The 24,991-nt window shown below is 42.5% G+C and overlaps 1 protein-coding gene across 2 annotated transcripts in view; it reads left to right on the top strand.

Annotated features, from left to right (window-relative positions):
* Positions 1-2,141: 2,141 nt before the first annotated feature.
* rgs7b (regulator of G protein signaling 7b) overlaps positions 2,142-24,991 on the top strand; it is an 81,995-nt gene continuing 59,145 nt past the window's right edge. For both annotated transcript variants that reach the window (XM_052112857.1, XM_052112856.1), the window contains exons 1-2: positions 2,142-2,350; positions 4,249-4,370. In XM_052112857.1, coding sequence (XP_051968817.1) covers positions 4,293-4,370 — 78 coding nt within the window. In that variant the 5' untranslated portion in view covers positions 2,142-2,350; positions 4,249-4,292. The remainder of the gene's footprint in view (positions 2,351-4,248; positions 4,371-24,991) is intronic.

Consider the following 24,991-nt stretch of genomic DNA (forward strand, 5'->3'; position numbering starts at 1 on the left):
CAGTTTGCTGTACGCCTGTCCTCGCTGCCCACGAATCGCCAGTGGAGGATTCCTCGTCTCTGCCAGTGTGTCGGGAAGTTTGGTTACCTTCCAGTTTGTTGTACGCCTGTCCTCGCTGCCCACAAATCGCCAGTGGAGGATTCCTCGTCTCTGCCAGTGTGTCAGGAAGTGTGGTTACCTTCCAGTTTGCTGTACGCCTGTCCTTACTGCCCACAAATCGCCAGTGGATGATTCCTCGTCTCTGCCCGTGTGTCGGGAAGTTTGGTTACCTTCCAGTTTGCTGTACGCCTGTCCTTACTGCCCACAAATCGCCAGTGGAGGATTCCTCGTCTCCGACCGCGTGTCGGGAAGTGTGGTTACCTTCCAGTTTGCTGTACGCCTGTCCTCGCTGCTCACAAATTCCTCATCTCTGCCCGTGTGTCAGGAAGTTTGGTTAACATCCAGTTTGTGCTGTCAAGTGGCTAACCTTTCTCTCTTCATCTAGTTAGTGCTGTCTCGTGTATCTGTTGGTTGCCTGTCCTCACTGCCCACGAATTGCCAGTGGAGGATTCCACTTCTAACTGGGCATTTGAGACTCACCGCGGTGGTTCAACAACTCCGCCTATCTCTCGATCCTGGTCACTCTCAAGAAACACCCCCATTGGCTTCGACGGTGCCCCATGCCCCTTGGTGCCCAGAGGCTCGCATACTCCCTCCAGCTCCATTCTCAGGTGAGGTGGGATCCGTTAGCGCCTTTCTGTCACAATGTTCACTGTTCTTCACCCTTCAGCCCTCTATGTTTGCCTCTGACATGATGAAGGTTGCATGTGTTATCACGCTCTGGAAGGCCTGGTGAGTGGGTCATGGTTGATCGTTTTGTGCTTGTTTATCTTGGCGATATTCTGATCTTCTCCCACAATATCCAGGACCTTGGACTACCTCCACTAAGACTCGTTCTTCGCCTCCTGCTGCTGCAGTCGATGCTGGGATCACCAGCCTTCGCCAGTTCAGTTTACTGACATTTTCTGTTGTTAATAAATCCTTTGAAGTGTTCTTGCTGTCTAAAAATTATATGCAATAGTTGACAAATTTTGCCCCAACTGTATATCTACACTATGTCGCTACAAATGCCCAGGGGGCCGAATTGTGGGGTAAAAGGCCCCCCTCGTCAACTTTTTTTTTAAAAGCTACATTTTCTTCAAAACAACATTTTGTTTTTATTTATTTTCACACAAATGATGTTGCTTCATCAGTATTCAACAGAAAAGAAATCAATTTGTTCCCGATCTTGATACATTTATTTTGACCAGAAAATAAAATAAAAAATTCTTAAAGGGACAGTACACCCAAAAATGAAAATTCTCTCATCATTTACTCAACCTCATGCCATCCCAGATGTGTTTGACTTTCTTTCTTCTGCTGAACACTAATTAAGATTTTTAGAAGAATATTTAGAATATATATAAGAATATATAGCTCCATACAATGCAAGTGAATGGTGACCAGAAATCACATAAAGGCAGCATAAATGTAATCCAGTGGTTTAATCCATGTCTTCAGAAGTGATATGATAGGTATGGGTGAGATCAATATTTCAGTCCTTTTTTACTATAAATTATCCTCCCTACCCTGTAGATGGCGATATGAACTAAGAATGCGCAAAATAAGAAGAATGTGGAAGTGAAAGGGAAAGTTGAGATTTATAATTAAAAAAAGAATTTAATATTGACCTCTTTCTCACCTAAACTAATCATATCGCTTCAGAAGACATGGATTAAACCACTGGAGTCTTGTGGATTACTTTTATGCTGCCTTTATGTGATTTTTGGAGCTTAAAAGTTCTGGTCACCATTCACTTGTATTGTATGAACCTACAGAGATGAGATATTCTTCTAAAAATCTTAATTAATGTTCAGCAGAAGAAAGAAAGTCAAACACATCTGGGATGGCGTGAGGGTGAGTAAATAATGAGAGAATTTTAATTTTTGGGTGGACTGTCCCTTTAAGGTGTGCCTTAGCCTCGTTGTTTGTACCCTACAACAAACGTGTGGTTTTTGAGATATAGACACTGGCACAACTAGCCCCGATCTCCCCTATAGGAAATTGACCTGAATGACCTCTAGAATCATCACCGGACTCTTGAGACGGACAGCAGGAGCGCGCGTGTGATTGGCCGCGGATCCGTGCGCGCTCACGCGCTAGTTGTGAGATGTGCGCGCCGCCGCTTCTCGCTGAAGGAGAGGAAAGCGATAGTGTTCACACCGAGGGGCAAATGTTCATGCTTTCCAATGAATAACTGCCCTTCCAGCGCCACTGCCAGCTGACAAACCGCCCTGCGCGAGGAAGCGTCCAGCGCGTGAGACAGTCTGAGGTAAATGTGTGTTTTTATTCGACGCGTGATTCACCAAAACATCTTCATTTCAGCAGAACGACGACCTTCATCAAACATCTCAGCCTCGTCAAGCATCGCTCATGTTGAAGCGTTTTTGTGTCTATATTGTGGTTTTGTGAGCGCTTCAGTGTAAGTAGGTTGTGTTGACAGATGGCGTTCATTCATGTGATTTTGTGCTTTATTCCTCGCTGTTATGATGTCAACAGCAAATCTCATCACTTTATTGTAGTAAGTGTAATGGTGGGTGACAGTGCAGTACTGTAGTGACAGATATTGGACACAATATACACAATGTATACAATACGTGCAATATCCACATTATGCACTTAACACACAGTAGCTATAATATGGAGTTATATATGTGCCACAATTCTGCTCATGCAAGATGAAATTGGGCGCGCAAAACGTTATTTTGCACCTGCAAGATGATATTTTTAGTGCAAATATTTTTTTTCTGCTCATGCAAGATGAAATTTTGAGTGCAAAAATTTTTATTTGGCACATGCAAGATGAAATTGGGCGCACAAAACGTTATTTTGCACATGCAAGATGATATTTTTAGTGCAAATATTTTTTTTCTGCTCATGCAAGATGAAATTGAGTGCATAAAATGTTTTTTTTTGCACATGCAAGATGATATTTTGAGTGCAAAAAAAAGGTCCTGCTCATGCAAGATGAAAATGAGTGCATAAAATGTTTTTTTTGCACATGCAAGATGATATTTTGAGTGCAAAAAAAAGGTTCTGCACATGCTAGATGAAATTGAGTGCATAATATGTTATTTTGTACACTCAAGGTGATGTTTTGAGTGCCAAAAAATTTTCTTTTTGCAAATGCAAGATGAAATTTAGTGCATAAAATGTTATTTTTTTTGCACACACAAGATGACATTTTGAGCGCACAAAAACTTCTCTGCATGTGCAAGATGAAATTGAGTGCACAAAAATTTATTGTGCACATGCAAAATGTTATTCTGAGTGCAAAAAAAGTGTCTGCACACACAAGATGATATTGAGTGCACAAAGTTATTTTGAACACAAGAGCTGATATTTTGAGTGCACAAAACATTTTGCACGCTCAAAATATCATCTTGTGCACGCAGAACATGTTTTGTGCGCTCATAATATAATTGTTTGCCTGATGAATTGTGGCACAAATGTAACTCCATACTATACACCCAATAAAGCAGCTCACACTGTTAACAGTCTTTGACCAAAACTGTTGTCTGAGGTGATGATGAGAAATCTTTAAATAGCTAGTTTAATCTCGTTTGTTGATATTTAATCTTTGTGTCCATGCTGGTTTCTTTCTTCAGCAAAACATGTTTGAAGAAATATCTCAGCTAAGAAGGTCCTTATAATGCAAGTGGATGGTGACCAGACATTTGAAGCTCCAAAAAGCACAGACAGTCAGTATAAACATCATCCATACGACTCCAGCAGTTAAATTAATGTCTTCTAATGCAACACAATCACGTTTGATGCAAAAAAGATCAATATTTAAGCACTTTTTTAACTATGCTGCTGACTGGAAGTGGTGCGTTATAGTTAAAAAAGTGCTTAAATATTGATCTTTTTTGCATCAAAAGTGTCTGTGATGCTTGAGAAGACATTAATTTAACCACTGGAGTCGTATGGATGATGTTTATACTGACTGTCTGTGATTTTTGGAGCTTCAAATGTCTGGTCACCATCCACTTGCATTATAAGGACCTTCTGAGTTGAGATATTTCTCTATATTTCCTTAATCGTGTTCTGCTGAAGAAAGTAAGTCATACACCTGAGATATCATGAGGGGAAGTACATGATGAGATTATTGGGTGTACTGTCCCTTTAATCATGACAACGTTATGTCACACCTGCTCTGTCTATCTTCAGGAGTATCTGTCCGCAGCGGCTCTGGCCGTTCTTCGGGTTGAACTATGGCACAGCCGAACATGTGTGGTCAGAGCACCAATGGTGTGACCGATGAGTCTCCAAACATGCTGGTGTACAGGAAGGTAAGTGCAATTCGTCATTGTCTGAATCACCTGTAAACATAAAGACCCGTTCAGTCGACAGTCTTACGCAGAAGATGGGTTTAAATGGCAATCAAGCAGGTTAACTCTATACTGACTGGGGGGCTCCTTAGGTCTCCTTAGCAACCAAATTGTCCCGGTTGCTAGGGAGGGTAGAGTCACATGGGGTAACCTCCTCGTGGTCACTATAATGTGGTTCTCGCTCTCGGTGGGGCGTGTGGTGAGTTGTGCGTGGATGCCGTGGAGAATAGCGTGAAGCCTCCACACGCGCTACGTCTCCACGGTAACACGCTCAAGTCACGTGATAAAATGCGTGGATTGACGGTCTCAGACGCGGAGGCAACTGAGACTTGTCCTCTGCCAACACAAGGACTTATGGTGCGTTCACATACAACGCAAATAAACTTTCGCCTCGCATTGCTTGTGCGAGTTTGACCGCTGGATTATAAATTTGCGGTTAAACTCGCGTTCGCGCGAGTATTCCCCCTTCTCTTCGGGAAAAGGACAGGAGGACGGATTCTACGACTTGGTTCATATTTTCAGAATTTACCAGGTAGTCCAACTTCCTTGCTCGCTTTCCTCCAAGCGACGTGTATTTTCGTACGCCATCTTGCTTTTTCACCCGAGTTGAAACGTTTCCGAGACCGTCAATCCGCACATCTTATCACGTAACTTGTTGAGCATGTTACCGTGGAGACGTAGCGCGTGTGGAGGCTTCACGCTATTCTCCGCGGCATCCACGCACAACTCACCACACGCCCCACCGAGAGCGAGAACCACATTATAGTGACCACGAGGAGGTTACCCCATGTGACTCTACCCTCCCTAGCAACCGGGCCAATGTGGTTGCTAAGGAGACCTGGCTGGAGTCACTCAGCACGCCCTGGATTCAAACTCAGGACTCCATTATGTCTGAACAGTAAGTTACTTGTTTATAGTGAATAAAATTCAAACTGGCTCGAGGTCGCAGGCAATCACAGATGTGCTGATATTCAAAACAACAGTGAGATTGTGAGAGTGATGTTGCTTAAGTTATATTTAGACCGAAGGCTTCTGGAAAGATGGATTCGCCAAGTGTTTCGCTGAAGTCCGGTTGCACCGGATCACGGAGGTTCTCCCCGGTCAAAGCTTTAGGTCGGTAACTGCTCGAGTGGTTCGATTCAGCTGGAGAGGACGGAAAAGCACAGACGTGTTTCCCTTCAGGATGAGACCGTATGTGGACTCTTGTGAAGAGTGCTGATGTTTCATCACTATTGATCTGTGTGGGTGAGTGAGACCCTTCATCGGCTTCTCCCTGTGTGTTAACATGTTTGTAGGTGGTTTTGTGAGTAAGATGGTGTTCGAGTAGCTTGTTTGGGTCGACTGGCTTCATTCCCATCGAGAAAAGTGAAGTGGACCCTTCAAACCCAAGATACAGTTATTTTTATGTGGGCTGGAGAAAGCCAGAATATTGTTACTGTACAAACTCGGCTGTTCTTTCAAATCTCTATCCCAACACCAACTTTTTAAAACGTCTGATTGTCTGTCTGTCTTAGGTCAGATCTAAGGTGGTATTTACACTTGGTCACTCCCCGTGTTTTTGCGGATAGCTATGTATCCATACCCCTCGAGGTGATTTGTGACACATGCCAGACAAAAGTCGGTCGTGTAAATGCATCTGGCTGTTCAAGCCACATATGCAAACGTTACTCCGCCCAAAATGTGCTTGATCAGCATTGGGGAAATGAGTATTTGCATTGGGTTTTATTTAATGCATGTTTAAAATCTCTAAAATCGTGAGTTTGAATCCAGGACGTGCTGAGTGACTCCAGTCAGGTCTCCTTAGCAACCAAATTGGCCCGGTTGCTAGGGAGAGTCTGGGTATCTCAGCGAGTATTGACGCTGACTATCACACCTGGAGTCGTGAGTTTGAATCCAGGGCCTGCTGAGTGACTCCAGTCAGGTCTCCATAGCAACCAAAATGGCCCGGTTGCTAGGGAGAGTCTGGGTATCTCAGCGAGTATTGACGCTGACTATCACACCTGGAGTCGTGAGTTTGAATCCAGGGCGTGCTGAGTGACTCCAATCAGGTCTCCTTGGCAACCAAATTGGACCGGTTGCTAGGCAGGGTCTGGTATCTCAGCGAGTATTGACACTGACTATCACACCTGGAGTCGTGAGTTTGAATCCAGGGTGTGCTGAGTGACTCCAATCAGGTCTCCTTGGCAACCAAATTGGCCCGGTTGCTAGGGAGGGTCTGAGTGTCTCAGTGAGTATTGACGCTGACTATCACACCTGAAGTCGTGAGTTTGAATCCAGGGCGTGCTGAGTGACTCCAGTCAGGTCTCCTTAGCAACCAAATTGGCCCGGTTGGTAGGGAGGGTAGAGTCACATGGGGTAACCTCCTCGTGGTCACTATAATGTGGTTCTCGCTCTCGGTGGGGCATGTGGTGAGTTGTGCGTGGATGCCGCGGAGAATAGCGTGAAGCCTCCACACGTGCTACGTCTCCACGGTAACGTGCTCAAAAAGTCACGTGATAAGATGCGCGGATTGACAGTCTCAGACGCAACTGAGATTTGTCCTCCGCCACCCGGATTGAGGCGAGTCACTACGCCACCACGAGCACACTGGGAATTGGGCGTTACAAATTGGGGAGAAAATACATAAAAAAAATAAATAAATTGTTAAATACCTTTTTAAAATGCAATTTAATAACAGCATTGAAAAGACTCATTAATGTACTCATTTAGTGCTACATTTAATGACATTTAAAACACGAAATTAATGTGATTTATTAATGCGCAATTTTATTGTTAAATATAATGACATTTTTAAACAAATTTAATAAACGCATTTAAATGTCCATTCGTAAACGGACTTATTTATTCAAGTTTGTATTTTCAAATTAATAGATTGATAATTTATCAGTTCATTCTTTTTTTAAATGGCCCAGGAGGGCTTCCACCAGCAAGACCAGCACCTATAAACCAGCCTAGACCATCATGGGAATTGCATGCTGGTGAAGCTTTCAGCTGGGTCTGTAAACCTGGTCTACACCAGCAGGTCTGGGTTTGTTAAAAGGATTCCAGCTGAAGGTCACCGGACTATCTCCTGTCAGTGAGAGCGGATTGAGATGTGTATTAATGACGCTATCTGCATTCAGAGATGCTGCTTATGATTAATAACTCAGGGTTATTTATTTATTTCATGTCAGCAGTTACAGAAATGTAGAGTTATATAACTCTCTATCTGTCATTATGTGGCAGGCAGTGTTCTGGATGGACTTGTTACTCATATCAGGCTGCAAAATGACATTAGTCATATTAAAGTGCTTTGAGTTTGACAATCCAAAGTATACTGTTGTGTTGATATTCAACACTGTACTCAAGAAGGGTTTTTCCTGGGTCAAATTTGGTCTTCAGTGATGACTGACATTTACGTTTACGTTTACCCACATCCATTGCAATGAATGAATATATAACATAATGACTTAATTGCATTTGATGTTTACGTTGGATATATAGAATTGTTTACTTAAATGTGCAATGTGGAACCACACTAAACAAAAGTTAATTTAATTAACACCAAATTTCTTTAGGATAAGTTATAATATTCTGACTAGGGGAGGGTAAAAATATCGACAATGCGACTAAAATGTTTATATAGTTTACATACACTTGAGGTCACTTGAGGTTGAAGTCATAAAAACACATTTTATTAGCAAACTATAGTTTTGGCGAGTCGTTTAGGACGTCTACTTTGTGCATGACACGAGTAATTGTTCCATCAATGGTTTACAGACCGATTGTGTCACTTTCAAATGACTATAACACAATTCCAGTGGGTCAGAAGTTTACATACACTAAGTTAACTGTGCCTTTAAGCAGCTTGGAACATTCCAGAACATGATGTCAAGCCTTTAGACAATTAGCCAGTTAGCATCTGATAGGAGGTGTAGTGAAACTCGGTGCCTCTTTGCTTGGCATCATGGGAAAATAAAAAGAAATCAGCCAAGACCTCAGAAACAAAATTGCATTAGTACGCAATTATAAACACCATGTGACCACACAGTCATCACACCGCTCAGGAAGGAGACGCATTCTGTCTCCTAGAGATGAACGTAGTTTGTGTGAAAAGTGCAAATCAATCCCAGAACAACAGCAAAGGAGCTTGTGAAGATGCTGGAGGAAACAGGTGGACGAGTATCTAGATCCACAGCAAAACCAGTCCTATATGGACATCACCTGAAAGGCTCAGCAAGGAAGAAGCCGCTGCTCCAAAACCACCATAAACAAGCCAGAATACAGTTTGCAAGTGCACATGGGGACAAAGATCTGACTTTGGAGAAATGATCTCTGGTCTGATGAAATAAGAATGGAACTGTTAGGCCATAATGACCATCGTTATCGTTAAAGGGTGAGGCTTGCAAGCCGAGGATCACCATCCCAACTGTGAAGCATGGGGTGCAGCATCATGGTTTAGGGGTGCTTTGCTGCAATAGGAACTGGTGCACTTCACTAAATGGATGATGACATCATGAGGAAGGAAAATGATGTGGAGATACAGTTGAATAGAGCAGAGGGCATCACATGCCCAAGTGGTTCTGGCGCGGAAACCATGCTTCAATCGCGTCACACGTTTCAGATGAGAAGTTTAGATTCTGGCTTTTTATCAGAGTTTTCTAGAGCAAGTTCTATTACGGAAGTCCATTTTTTGCCAGTTCCAGATCCAGTGAATCATGATCTGAATATTTAGTGTCAAAGGATTTTAAATTTGGGTCCAGAAATCACCAGCAGCTCTGAATAATTGATGAGCTTCATGACTCTCAGTGACCAGATACTGCCACATGATGTCACACGTCAGTTTGTTTTCTCATCTTCTCTGCTGGATTTGTAGGAACATCTGTTGAATTCTTCTGCATTGATTTCAGTATGTTAAAGTATATTGAGAACGGCACTCTTATTGATAGCTGAAGTCACACACAGCATAAATGAGTACACGCCTTCTGAAACCTAACAAATACAGCTGCTGCTCTATTCAAATAAGACATATTTGGTGTCCATTTATGATGTAATGTTCAAGCAACTCTGGTTAATCAAACACTAATGAAACATATAATTACTAAAAAATAAAAAACATACTTTCTTATCCAAATGGTAAAATGCCATGTGGTAAAAAAGAGTTTGTGGAGGCTTCACGCTATTCTCCGTGACATCTACGCACAACTCGCCCCACGCCCCACCGAGAGCGAGAACCACATTATAGTGACCACGAGGAGGTTACCCCATGTGACTCTACCCTCCCTAGGAACCGGGCCAATTTGGTTACCCCATGTGACTCTACCCTCCCTAGCAACCGGGCCAAGTTGGTTGCTTACCACGAGGAGGTTACCCCATGTGACTCTACCCTCCCTAGCAACCGGGCCAATTTGGTTGCTTACCACGAGGAGGTTACCCTCTGTGACTCTACCCTCCCTAGCAACCGGGCCAATGTGGTTGCTTACCACGAGGAGGTTACCCTCTGTGACTCTACCCTCCCTAGCAACCGGGCCAATTTGGTTGCTTACCATGAGGAGGTTACCCCATGTGACTCTACCCTCCTTAGCAACCGGGCCAATTTGGTTGCTTACCATGAGGAGGTTACCCCATGTGACTCTACCCTCCTTAGCAACCGGGCCAATTTGGTTGCTTACCATGAGGAGGTTACCCCATGTGACTCTACCCTCCCTAGCAACCGGGCCAATTTGGTTGCTTACCACGAGGAGGTTACCTCATGTGACTCTACCCTCCCTAGCAACCGGGCCAATTTGGTTGCTTACCACGAGGAGGTTACCCCATGTGACTCAACCCTCCCTAGCAACCGGCAAATTTGGTTGCTTACCACGAGGAGGTTACCCCATGTGACTCAACCCTCCCTAGCAACCGGGCCAATTTGGTTGCTAAGGAGACCTGACTGGAGTTGTTTTGTTTTGTTTTTATTGAAAGGATCCCCATTAGCTACAGCCGTGCTGCAGCTATTCTTCCTGGGGTCCTGAAAAATATGTACATTAAAAATACAACAAATAAATGGAAAAAAAAATAAATAAATAAAATAAATAAAAAAATACACATACACATATACACATACATATACACATACATATACACGTGTATATACACATATCAACATACATATATCCCCTTATACGGGCATGAAAGATACACATATATAAAAACACATTCTACACATACGCCTATTACATACCTACACATGTGCATGTACATACATATTCACACACATATATTAATAAATATAAACTGTCAGATATATTATTTTAATAGATGCTGTTTTACATATAATTTAAATTTATTGACATTATTAGTAAGCATAATATGTTTTGGCAATTTATTACGTTCCCTCATACCTCTGAACGCAACAGTGTTTTTTATGGCATTTGTTCTTACTATGGGTAAGGTGAAGTTACCTTTAGTTGCATGTCTGGTACTGTACTGATGATTGTCTACACTAAAAGAAAGATGCTTGAACAAAACAAAGGAAATTTTGAAATAGAAATATTTCTTATGAAAATTAACAGTGAATACAACAGTCAATCTTCAACCAACAACCAATTAAGATCTTTGTGTATTAATATAATATTTCTCCTATAGCTGCACCTAAGTGCTACACGAGCCGCTCTATTCTGTATAAGTTGTAATTTATTCATATATTCACCAGTGACATTTGGCAATAGTCGAGGTATGTCAATATTAGTGCTTTCATCGCATAATTCATAATATTTCAAGTTAAAAAATTTGCGTGTCTTCTCATAATAGATATACCTCTTCCCATTTTTGCAATAATATTACTAATATGTTTTTTCCACGATAATCTAGAGTCAACTATTACACCCAGCAGTCTGGTCTCATGCACCTGTTCAATAATTGCGTTATTAATTTTAATATTAATTACAGGATTTTGATTAATGTTATAATTTGAACCTACAATCAAGCAGTTAGTTTTTACAGTATTTAATGCCAGTTTATTTAATTTGATCCAATCTACTACATATTGTAATTCTTTATTTAAAACACTTTCTAATTCCATTTAGCGTACTTGCTGATGTATATAAGTTGAATCATCAGCGTACATGACAATGTTAGCCTTACATAAAATATACGGTAAATCATTAGTAAAAATATTAAATAATAATGGACCCAGACAACTGCCTTGGGGTACTCCACATGTAATATTTCTGATACCTGAGAAACTGCCATTAAAAAACACTGTCTGTGTTCTGTTTGACAAATAACTGTACATCCATGTGATTGCTGATTGCTCAAAACCATAACAAGATAATTTTGTTAATAACAGGTCGTGATCTATGATGTCAAATGCAGCAGAAAAATCTAAAAACACAACACCTGTAATATTTCTCTTTTCAGTCTCTCTAAGCCAATCATCATCAATGTATGCATGCTGAAAATCTGTTAATAAATGATTTGTATAAAAATAATTATTAATTTGATCGTACACTATAGATTCCATTATTTTAGATAATACAGGTAATATACTAATCGGGCGACTGTTGGGGCCAGAGAAAGGCAGTTTTTTATCTTTGGGCAGAGGAACTATTTTAGCCTGCTTCCATGCCTGTGGGCAGGTACAGCAGATAAAACTGAGGTTAATGATATGGGTTAGAACTGGGGCAATAAAGTCAGCAGCTAGTTTCAGAAGCCTGCTGTCAAGACCGTCGACACCTGGTGGTTTGTTTATGCAAGATTTTAAAAGATTCTTTACTTGATCTATATTTACACTTTCTAATTTAAACCTTACATTTTTATTTTTCATGAATTCATTTCTTATTAATAGGTAAGATATGTCATTACTTAGATTAGGCATATTTTCTCTTAGTTTATCTAATTTTCTTATAAAATAATCATTAAGATAATTTGCAATATCTATTGGCTTAATTCTAAATTTATCCCCTGTTTCCAAAAAAGATGGATTTATTTTATTTTTCTTTCCAGTCAATTGATTTAAAACATTCCATAACTTCCTATTATCATTACCTATATTTTTAACATGATTATCAAAATAGATTTTTTTCTTCTTCTTTTTATTAAGTTTAGTAACAGAATTTCTCATTTTACGATATAGGTCCCAATCACATTTATTTCCTGTAGTAACTGCTGTTCTTTTCATTTGATCTCTTATTTTCATAGAATTTTTCAGTTCATCATCCAACCAAGGTGTGACGTTGTTCCTGACAGTAAACTTCTTTAAAGGCGCATGTTTCTCAATCAGTGACAAGAATAGATTGTTAAATTTAAAGAGAGCAATTTCTGGATTACTAGCAGCCAACACATCAGACCAGCATATAGCTTGAACATCTTCAATAAACTTTTTATATGATCTTTTAAATAAGACTGCAGTTCCAGATCCACTCAACTTGGTTGTTAACGCAGAAATGATCAAATTATGATCACTGCTACCAGTGGGAATAGACAGTACCTTTTTACACAGTTCAGGACGGTTTGTAAAAATATGATCTATACAAGTAGATGTTCTGGAGCCATCGCTCTTCACTCAGTCACTCAGCACGCACTGGATTCTACCCTCCCTAGCAACCGGGCCAATTTGGTTGCTTACCACGAGGAGGTTACCCCATGTGACTCTACCCTCCCTAGCAACCAGGCCAATTTGGTTGCTAAGGAGACCTGACTGGAGTCACTCAGCACGCCCTGGATTCAAACTCGTGACTCCAGGTGTGATAGTCAGTGTCAATACTCGCTGAGATACCCAGAACCCGAAATATAAATATCTTTGTTTAGAGGGAGTGCACTCATTTATGCTGCTTATTGTATATTTAAGAGATTTGTTCACAAACACTGATTTGTTCAGCCTGATCTCACAGTGAAATCGGAAAGAGTAGACCGACTTTTCTTTCGTCAAAATCGGTGTACGTTGACCGAATTTCGGGAACACTGCCCCCAGTGGCCAAAGCGGTATGTTGGGCATATGGGCACATGTGAGCTCCATTTATGTCCAGGAGAGGTCGACAAAAGCTAGTAGGGAAGCAAGTTGTTTTCAGCTTTACAGGACGTTATATAATATGAAGAGAAACAAATATATTTATAACAAGTCAGGAGCTTCAGTTAATGTTCTCGTCAACCATCAGAATGGGGAAAATGTGATATTTGTGATTTGGTGCCAGACGGGCTGGTTTGAGTATGTCTGGGATTTTCTCAGAATGTACTCCGAATGGCACCAAAAACAAAAAACATCCATTGAGCGGCAGTTCTGTGGACAGACCTAACCCTGACAGAAAGGCTAGGGTAACTCAGATAACCCCTCTGTACAATTGTAGTGAGCAGAAGAATAGTGTCTCGATGTTCTTGGCTGACAGAAGTGGAACCCGACATGGACTTCTACCGTTGTAGCCATTCGCCTCAAGGTTCGACGTGTTGTACTTTCTGAGATGATATTCTGCTCACTACGATTGTCAAAGCCCAATTTACTTCCATCATGTGACATATTGGTGATGTTGGCTTTTGGGCTTTATGGCTATTGCTTAACCTAGGTGACATCATAGTGGGGCGGCTGTGGCTCAGGTGGTAGAGCGGGTCAGCTGCCAATCGCAAGGTTGGCGGTTTGATTCCCGGCCCACACGACTCCATGTGCTGAAGTGTCCTTGGGCAAGACCCCAACTTGAACCCCAAGTTGCTCCCAATGGTAGGCTAGCACCTTACATGCAGCTCTACCGCCATTGGTGTGTGTGTGTGTGTGTGTGTGTGTGTGTGTGTGTGTGTGTGTGTGTGTGTGTGTATGTGTATGAGTCCCAGTGTAAAGCGCTTTGGTAACCACTAAGGTTTAAAAATGTGCTATATTAGTGTAGACCATTTACCATTTACATCAACCGGAATGGAAAGTCGTTTCAGAGGTGGAGAAAGTTTTGAAACCTTCCCAATAACACCAGTAAACATGTATTAAGAAAGTCAACAGTCCATTTTTATGTATTTAATAGCATTTAATAGCCTTATGTAAATTGTCTTTAACAGTTCACACACATTCGCTCGTGTTTGATAAATAAGACCCATTGTGTCTATTTAGCCGAATCCTTATGGAGTCCTATGGATTAATAGCTCAAAGGTTGCAAGTTTAATCCCAACTTGAGTTATTTTCCAGGAAATGTTTCCACACGATCCCAGCATCAGTGAGACTGTAGCTACAAATAGAAGTCACTGCGGGGAAAGTGTTTATTAAATGGCAACTAACTGGATTCCCAGTGGGAATTTCTCACACTCTCACGTCCTTCAGGACACAGAGGGCTAAAATAGATGATTGGCATTCTGTGAACAGATCCATTGGGAGGCGTTCCAGATAAGCAGTTGAGAGTCACAACATTAAGAAGTCAACATGCAATCTAAATTGACTCTTTTTTTTTTGTCGCCTTTTCTCCCCAATTTGGAATGCCCAATTATTAGTAGTTCCTCATGGTGGCGCGGTTACTCGCCTCAATCTGGGTGGCGGAGGACGAGTCTCAGTTGCCTCCGCTTCAGAGACCGTCAATCTGCGCATCTGATCACGTGACTCGTTGTGCATGACACCGCGGAGACTCACAGCATGTGGAGACTCATGCTACTCTCCACGATCCACACACAACTCACCACACGCCCCGTTGAGAGAACCACTAATCACCACCACGAGGAGGTTACCTCATGTGACTCTACCCTCCCTAGCAACCGGCCCAATTTGGTTGCCTAGGAGACCTGGCTGGAGTCACTCACCACACGCCCCATTGAGAGCGAGAACCACTAATCACCACCACGAGGAGGTTACCCCATGTGACTCTACCCTCCCTAGCAACCGGCCCAATTTGGTTGCCTAGGAGACCTGGCTGGAGTCACTCACCACACGCCCCATTGAGAGCGAGAACCCCTAATCACCACCACGAGGAGGTTACCCCATGTGACTCTACCCTCCCTAGCAACCGGCCCAATTTGTTTGCCTTGGAGACCTGGCTGGAGTCACTCACCACATGCCCCATTGAGAGCGAGAACCCCTAATCACCACCACGAGGATGTTACCCCATGTGACTCTACCCTCCCTAGCAACCGGCCCAATTTGGTTGCCTAGGAGACCTGGCTGGAGTCACTCACCACACGCCCCATTGAGAGCGAGAACCACTAATCACCACCACGAGGAGGTTACCCCATGTGACTCTACCCTCCCTAGCAACCGGCCCAATTTGGTTGCCTTGGAGACCTGGCTGGAGTCACTCACCACACATCCCATTGAGAGCGAGAACCCCTAATCACCACCACGAGGAGGTTACCCCATGTGTTATGCTGCACTGTGAGAGCACTTCCGGAACACAGATCGGCCGAAGTAAGACAAAAAAACGGCCGGTTGCTAATCGCACGTTAGGAGGCCGGGTCCGATTGTTGGCCGGTCGACCGGTGCATCTCTAGGATCTAGTGAATGTACATTTGTGTGTGTTAACATCTCCCAGAGGAATCTACTTGAGAAAGAGGCTGTCCACACCAACAACATCAGATTCATGAAGCTCCTAATGAATGTGTGTTTGTACATTAGCCGGTCAGCACAGGTTTATCATACAGGTCTTCTGTTTGCAGCACAGTCATTTATTTCTGAGTGGATTGTCTCTGGTTAATGATTTATTCAGTGAAAGGGAGATTACGGACAGAGCTGAACTCCATTATCAAATTCATAATGTTCCAAGAGGCAAATTTGAAAAGAGTCACATCTGATTAGAACACACAGCACTTTCATTAGACTGCATGACCACGTTTATTTTTACACTGTGTGTCTGAATCTCAACATGTTCAGGTACATTTTGCGTTCCCTCGTAAAAAAATTAACCATGGTTTTAGTAACTAATAGTTCAACTATTGGATTAACAACAGGATGCACCATCATTTTAATACAGTAAACATATTTTAATTATGATATGCATAGTCATAATTGAATAATTATAGTCATACATGTTCATTGCTGTGTGGTTGGTAAGGTGTTTGGGTGGTTGTTAGGCCATTGCTGTGTGGTTGGTAAGGTGTTTGGGTGGTTGTTAGGCCATTGCTGTGTGGTTGGTAAGGTGTTTGGGTGGTTGTTAGGCCATTGCTGTGTGGTTGGTAAGGTGTTCTGGGTGGTTGTTAGGCCATTGCTGTGTGGTTGGTAAGGTGTTTGGGTGGTTGTTAGGCCATTGCTGTGTGGTTGGTAAGGTGTTTGGGTGGTTGTTAGGCCATTGCTGTGTGGTTGGTAAGGTGTTCTAGGTGGTTGTTAGGCCATTGCTGTGTGGTTGGTAAGGTGTTTGGGTGGTTGTTAGGCCATTGCTGTGTGGTTGGTAAGGTGTTTGGGTGGTTGTTAGGCCATTGCTGTGTGGTTGGTAAGGTGTTCTGGGTGGTTGTTAGGCCATTGCTGTGTGGTTGGTAAGGTGTTCTGGGTGGTTGTTAGGCCATTGCTGTGTGGTTGGTAAGGTGTTCTAGGTGGTTGTTAGGCCATTGCTGTGTGGTTGGTAAGGTGTTTGGGTGGTTGTTAGGCCATTGCTGTGTGGTTGGTAAGGTGTTTGGGTGGTTGTTAGGCCATTGCTGTGTGGTTGGTAAGGTGTTCTGGGTGGTTGTTAGGCCATTGCTGTGTGGTTGGTAAGGTGTTTGGGTGGTTGTTAGGCCATTGCTGTGTGGTTGGTAAGGTGTTTGGGTGGTTGTTAGGCCATTGCTGTGTGGTTGGTAAGGTGTTCTGGGTGGTTGTTAGGCCATTGTTGTGTGGTTGGTAAGGTGTTTGGGTGGTTGTTAGGCCATTGCTGTGTGGTTGGTAAGGTGTTTGGGTGGTTGTTAGGCCATTGCTGTGTGGTTGGTAAGGTGTTTGGGTGGTTGTTAGGCCATTGCTGTGTGGTTGGTAAGGTGTTTGGGTGGTTGTTAGGCCATTGCTGTGTGGTTGGTAAGGTGTTCTGGGTGGTTGTTAGGCAATTGCTGTGTGGTTGGTAAGGTGTTTGGGTGGTTGTTAGGCCATTGCTGTGTGGTTGGTAAGGTGTTCTGGGTGGTTGTTAGGCCATTGCTGTGTGGTTGGTAAGGTGTTCTGGGTGGTTGTTAGGCCATTGCTGTGTGGTTGGTAAGGTGTTCTGGGTGGTTGTTAGGCCATTGCTGTGTGGTTGGTAAGGTGTTTGGGTGGTTGTTAGGCCATTGCTGTGTGGTTGGTAAGGTGTTTGGGTGGTTGTTAGGCCATTGCTGTGTGGTTGGTAAGGTGTTCTGGGTGGTTGTTAGGCCATTGCTGTGTGGTTGGTAAGGTGTTTGGGTGGTTGTTAGGCCATTGCTGTGTGGTTGGTAAGGTGTTTGGGTGGTTGTTAGGCCATTGCTGTGTGGTTGGTAAGGTGTTTGGGTGGTTGTTAGGCCATTGCTGTGTGGTTGGTAAGGTGTTCTGGGTGGTTGTTAGGCCATTGCTGTGTGGTTGGTAAGGTGTTTGGGTGGTTGTTAGGCCATTGCTGTGTGGTTGGTAAGGTGTTTGGGTGGTTGTTAGGCCATTGCTGTGTGGTTGGTAAGGTGTTTGGGTGGTTGTTAGGCCAGTGCTGTGTGGTTGGTAAGGCGTTTGGGTGGTTGTTAGGCCATTGCTGTGTGGTTGGTAAGGTGTTTGGGTGGTTGTTTGGCCATTGCTGTGTGATTGGTAAGGTGTTTGGGTGGTTGTTAGGCCATTGCTGTGTGGTTGGTAAGGTGTTCTGGGTGGTTGTTAGGCAATTGCTGTGTGGTTGGTAAGGTGTTTGGGTGGTTGTTAGGCCATTGCTGTGTGGTTGGTAAGGTGTTCTGGGTGGTTGTTAGGCAATTGCTGTGTGGTTGGTAAGGTGTTCTGGGTGGTTGTTAGGCAATTGCTGTGTGGTTGGTAAGGTGTTTGGGTGGTTGTTAGGCCATTGCTGTGTGGTTGGTAAGGTGTTTGGGTGGTTGTTAGGCCAGTGCTGTGTGGTTGGTAAGGCGTTTGGGTGGTTGTTAGGCCATTGCTGTGTGGTTGGTAAGGTGTTTGGGTGGTTGTTTGGCCATTGCTGTGTGATTGGTAAGGTGTTTGGGTGGTTGTTAGGCCATTGCTGTGTGGTTGGTAAGGTGTTTGGGTGGTTGTTAGGCCATTGCTGTGTGGTTGGTAAGGTGTTTGGGTGGTTGTTAGGCCAGTGCTGTGTGGTTGGTAAGGCGTTTGGGTGGTTGTTAGGCCATTGCTGTGTGGTTGGTAAGGTGTTTGGGTGGTTGTTTGGCCATTGCTGTGTGATTGGTAAGGTGTTTGGGTGGTTGTTAGGCCATTGCTGTGTGGTTGGTAAGGTGTTCTGGGTGGTTGTTAGGCAATTGCTGTGTGGTTGGTAAGGTGTTTGGGTGGTTGTTAGGCCATTGCTGTGTGGTTGGTAAGGTGTTCTGGGTGGTTGTTAGGCAATTGCTGTGTGGTTGGTAAGGTGTTCTGGGTGGTTGTTAGGCAATTGCTGTGTGGTTGGTAAGGTGTTTGGGTGGTTGTTAGGCCATTGCTGTGTGGTTGGTAAGGTGTTTGGGTGGTTGTTAGGCCAGTGCTGTGTGGTTGGTAAGGCGTTTGGGTGGTTGTTAGGCCATTGCTGTGTGGTTGGTAAGGTGTTTGGGTGGTTGTTTGGCCATTGCTGTGTGATTGGTAAGGTGTTTGGGTGGTTGTTAGGCCATTGCTGTGTGGTTGGTAAGGTGTTCTGGGTGGTTGTTAGGCAATTGCTGTGTGGTTGGTAAGGTGTTTGGGTGGTTGTTAGGCCATTGCTGTGTGGTTGGTAAGGTGTTTGGGTGGTTGTTAGGCCATTGTTGTGTGGTTGGTAAGGTGTTCTGGGTGGTTGTTAGGCCATTGCTGTGTGGTTGGTAAGGTGTTTGGGTGGTTGTTAGGCCATTGCTGTGTGGTTAGTAAGGTGTTTGGGTGGTTGTTAGGCCATTGCTGTGTGGTTGGTAAGGTGTTTGGGTGGTTGTCAGGCCATTGCTGTGTGGTTGGTAAGGTGTTCTTGGTGGTTGTTAGGCCATTGCTGTGTGGTTGGTTGTTAGGCCATTGCTGTGTGGTTGGTAAGGTGTTCTTGGTGGTTGTTAGGCCATTGCTGTGTGGTTGGTAAGGTGTTTGGGTGGTTGTTAGGCCATTGCTGTGTGGTTGGTAAGGTGTTTTGAGTGGTTGTTAGGCCATTGCTGTGTGGTTGGTAAGGTGTTCTGGGTGGTTGTTAGGCCATTGCTGTGTGGTTGGTAAGGTGTTCTGGGTGGTTGTCAGGCCATTGCTGTGTGGTTGGCAAGGTGTTCTGGGTGGTTGTTAGGCCATTACGGTGTGGTTGGTAAGGTGTTTGGGTGGTTGTTAGGCCATTGCTGTGTGGTTGGTAAGGTGTTTGGGTGGTTGTTAGGCCATTGCTGTGTGGTTGGTAAGGTGTTTGGGTGGTTGTTAGGCCATTGCTGTGTGGTTGGTAAGGTGTTTGGGTGGTTGTTAGGCCATTGCTGTGTGGTTGGTAAGGTGTTTGGGTGGTTGTTAGGCCATTGCTGTGTGGTTGGTAAGGTGTTTGGGTGGTTGTTAGGCCATTGCTGTGTGATTGGTAAGGTGTTCTGGGTGGTTGTTAGGCCATTGCTGTGTGGTTGGTAAGGTGTTTGGGTGGTTGTTAGGCCATTGCTGTGTGGTTGGTAAGGTGTTCTGAGTGGTTGTTAGGCCATTGCTGTGTGGTTGGTAAGGTGTTTGGGTGGTTGTCAGGCCATTGCTGTGTGGTTGGTAAGGTGTTCTGGGTGGTTGTTAGGCCATTGCTGTGTGGTTGGTAAGGTGTTCTGGGTGGTTGTTAGGCCATTGCTGTGTGGTTGGTAAGGTGTTTGGGTGGTTGTTAGGCCATTGCTGTGTGGTTGGTAAGGTGTTCTGGGTGGTTGTCAGGCCATTGCTGTGTGGTTGGTAAGGTGTTCTGAGTGGTTGTTAGGCCATTGCTGTGTGGTTGGTAAGGTGTTTGGGTGGTTGTCAGGCCATTGCTGTGTGGTTGGTAAGGTGTTCTGGGTGGTTGTTAGGCCATTGCTGTGTGGTTGGTAAGGTGTTCTGGGTGGTTGTTAGGCCATTGCTATGTGGTTGGTAAGGTGTTCTGAGTGGTTGTTAGGCCATTGCTATGTGGTTGGTAAGGTGTTCTGAGTGGTTGTTAGGCCATTGATATGTGGTTGGTAAGGTGTTCTGAGTGGTTGTTAGGCCATTGCTATGTGGTTGGTAAGGTGTTCTGAGTGGTTGTTAGGCCATTGCTGTGTGGTTGGCAAGGTGTTCTGGGTGGTTATTCTTCTCTGTAGATTTGACTCGTCTCTCCTTCAGTGTAAATCTATAGGATATTTTCCCACGGTTTTATCGTCCGCCAGGTAAAAATTGCAGGTCTCATTATTGCTATCGTCACAGTGTTTACACTCTTCATGAAGTCAGACTCTCAATGGCTTACTTAATGTTGACTTTTAATTAAACTGTGATACAATAAAGTATTTAACAGCCAAAGCATTTCACAGAGCTGTTAAAATCACTGGCCAGAGCTGTTGACAAATCATGCTCAGTTTCTCACTCTTGAGTCTTTTCAGCACAGTATAATTCAGCAGCTGAGCTCAGATTTACCCTCAGAGTGCTGTAAAACACTGAGTGATTTTGAGTGATTGTATCTATTTAATTATAATGAATTCAATCCCAGCAGAGGACTCTTCTTAGATTAGTGGCCGGTGCTGATGGATTGAAAAATGCCCCATATATCAGTTCAGTGAGAGTTCAGATAAACCTTCTGATTTCGATCTTCATGTTAGAGCTACATACATACTAGAGGTTAACCAATAATAGATTTGGCTGATACCGATAACAAAGAAGGCTAATAACAGATAAATTGGCCGATTATTTTAAATGGATTTGTAGATTCAAATTTAGTTTCATTCACACAGTTATTTTTGGAGCCCATTCAACTTAAATATTATTATCGTTTGTAAACAAATAATAAAATATTATAATAGTAATATATAGTAATGTATCTCAATCGTGCACCTTTAACTTTTAACCCCTCACGCTTTTATTTGGACATGCTGAAGTCTCCGGGACGTCCTGTATGTGTCTGTTTGTAGTTCACAGTAGTTTAATTCACTTATTCATATTCTGGTGAAATGCTCCTCCAGTGCCGTTCTAAATTCATATTATAAATGAACCGAACTATTGAGCATCTACATCTGAGATGTTGTTCGTGAGTAGCGCTCCAATATCGCGCACCGCTGTGAATGCAAAAAATAGTCGCGAGTGTGTAAACAGAGCAGCGCCATTCACTGACACGCTGGAGCTGTGCGTGCATTTTATATATTTACTTATTAAACAGCCTTTGTGATTCACAGAGATATCGTATGTCTTCGAGTGGCTTTGAATAAAATGCACGAGTCATGTTTGGTGTGTTTATGGTTCTTTTGTGTAATTTCTGGAGCTTGACGGTAACGAACATTATCGCACAGTATCGGATTTGGATCGGGCTCGTTGGACCTATACCCGATCCATCTAAAAGCTTCAATATAGGAGTCGATACCAATCCAGGTATCAGATCGGTGCATCCCTACTGGCAACAGTGAAACATGAAGGAATAAAAAAACAACTATCGGTGTACTTTTACCGATAACCAATATTCCCAACAATCAACTATCAGTGTTGGGTTTTACAGATAACCAATATTCCCAAAAATCAACTATCAGTGTAGGGTTTTACAGATAACCGTTATTCCCAAAAATCAACCAACAGTGTAGAGTTTTACCGATAATCGATATTCCCAAAAATCAACCATCAGTGTAGTTTTACCGATAATCGATATTCCCAAAAATCAACTATCAGTGTAGAGTTTTACCGATAATCGATATTCCCAAAAATCAACCATCAGTGTAGTTTTACCTATAATCGATATTCCCAAAAATCAACCAACAGTGTAGAGTTTTACCGATAACCGATATTCCCAAAAATCAACTATCAGTGTAGAGTTTTACAGATATTCCCAAAAATCAACCGTCGGTGTAGAGTTTTACCGATATTCCCAAAAATCAACCAGCGGTGTAGAGTTTTAACGATATTCCCAAAAATCAACCATCAGTGTGGTTTTACCGATAGCCAATATTCCCAAAACTCAACCGTCGGTGTAGAGTTTTACCGATATTCCCAAAAATCAACCGTCGGTGTAGAGTTTTACCGATATTCCCAAAAATCAACCATGACTGTAGAGTTTTACCGATAACCGATATTCCCAAAAATCAACCAACAGTGTAGAGTTTTACCGATATTCCCAAAAATCAACCATCGGTGTAGAGTTTTACCGATATTCCCAAAAATCAACTATCAGTGTAGGGTTTTACCGATAACCGATATTCCCAAAAATCAACCATCGGTGTAGTTTTACCGATATTCCCAAAAATCAACTATCAGTGTAGGGTTTTACCGATAACCGATATTCCCAAAAATCAACCATCGGTGTAGAGTTTTACCGATATTCCCAAAAATCAACCATCAGTGTAGAGTTTTACCGATAACCGATATTCCCAAAAATCAACCAACAGTGTAGAGTTTTACCGATATTCCCAAAAATCAACCATCGGTGTAGAGTTTTACCGATATTCCCAAAAATCAACTATCAGTGTAGGGTTTTACAGATAACCGATATTCCCAAAAATCAACCATCGGTGTAGAGTTTTACCGATATTCCCAAAAATCAACCATCAGTGTAGTTTTACCGATAACCGAAATGCCCAAAAATCAACTATCAGTGTAGGGTTTTACAGATAACCGATATTCCCAAAAATCAACCAACAGTGTAGGGTTTTACCGATAGCCGATATTCCCAAAAATCAACTATCAGTGTAGAGTTTTACCGATAATCGATATTCCCAAAAATCAACCATCAGTGTAGTTTTACCGATAATCGATATTCCCAAAAATCAACTATCAGTGTAGAGTTTTACCTATAATCGATATTCCCAAAAATCAACCAACAGTGTAGAGTTTTACCGATAACCGATATTCCCAAAAATCAACTATCAGTGTAGAGTTTTACCGATATTCCCAAAAATCAACCATGAGTGTAGAGTTTTACCGATAACCGATATTCCCAAAAATCAACCAACAGTGTAGAGTTTTATCGATATTCCCAAAAATCAACCATCGGTGTAGAGTTTTAACGATATTCCCAAAAATCAACCATCAGTGTGGTTTTACCGATAGCCAATATTCCCAAAACTCAACCGTCGGTGTAGAGTTTTACCGATATTCCCAAAAATCAACCGTCGGTGTAGAGTTTTACCGATATTCCCAAAAATCAACTATCAGTGTAGAGTTTTACCTATAACCGGTATTCCCAAAAATCAACTATCAGTGTAGAGTTTTACAGATATTCCCAAAAATCAACTGTCGGTGTAGAGTTTTACGATATTCCCAAAAATCAACCATCAGTGTGGTTTTACCGATAACCGATACTCCCAAAAATCTACCATCAGTTTGGTTTTACCGATAGCCGATATTCCCAAAAAACGGCTATCAGTGTAGAGTTTTAACGATAATCGATATTCCCAAAAATCAACCATCAGTGTAGTTTTACCGATAATCGATATTCCCAAAAATCAACCATCAGTTTAGAGTTTTACCTATAATCGATATTCCCAAAAATCAACTATCAGTGTAGAGTTTTACCTATAATCGATATTCCCAAAAATCAACTATCAGTGTAGAGTTTTACCTATAATCGATATTCCCAAAAATCAACCAACAGTGTAGAGTTTTACCGATAACCGATATTCCCAAAAATCAACCAACAGTGTAGAGTTTTACCGATAACCGATATTCCCAAAAATCATCTGTCAGTGTACAGTTTTACAGATATTCCCAAAAATCAACCGTCAGTGTAGAGTTTTACCGATATTCCCAAAAATCAACCAGCGGTGTAGAGTTTTAACGATATTCCCAACAATCAACCATCAGTGTGGTTTTACCGATAACCGATATTCCCAAAAATCTACCATCAGTGTGGTTTTACCGATAGCCGATATTCCCAAAAAACGGCTATCAGTGTAGAGTTTTACCGATAATCGATATTCCCAAAAATCAACCATCAGTGTAGTTTTACCGATAATCGATATTCCCAAAAATCAACCATCAGTGTAGAGTTTTACCGATAATCGATATTCCCAAAAACCAACCAACAGTGTAGAGTTTTACCGATAACCGATATTCCCAAAAACCAACCAACAGTGTAGAGTTTTACCGATAACCGATATTCCCAAAAACCAACCAACAGTGTAGAGTTTTACCGATAACCGATATTCCCAAAAATCAACTATCGGTGTAAGGTTTTACCGATAACCGATATTCCCAAAAATCAACTATCGGTGTAGGGTTTTACCGATAACCGATATTCCCAAAAATCAACTATCAGTGTAGGGTTTTACAGATAACCGATATTCCCAAAAATCAACTATCGGTGTAGAGTTTAACTGATATTCCCAAAAATCAACTATCAGTGTAGAGTTTAACCGATATTCCCAAAAATCAACCAACAGTGTAGAGTTTTACCGATAACCGATATTCCCAAAAATCATCTATCAGTGTACAGTTTTACAGATATTCCCAAAAATCAACCGTCAGTGTAGAGTTTTACCGATATTCCCAA

The sequence above is a fragment of the Xyrauchen texanus genome, chromosome 40 (genome assembly GCF_025860055.1).
Source record: "Xyrauchen texanus isolate HMW12.3.18 chromosome 40, RBS_HiC_50CHRs, whole genome shotgun sequence".
Taxonomy (NCBI): Eukaryota; Metazoa; Chordata; class Actinopteri; order Cypriniformes; family Catostomidae; genus Xyrauchen; species Xyrauchen texanus.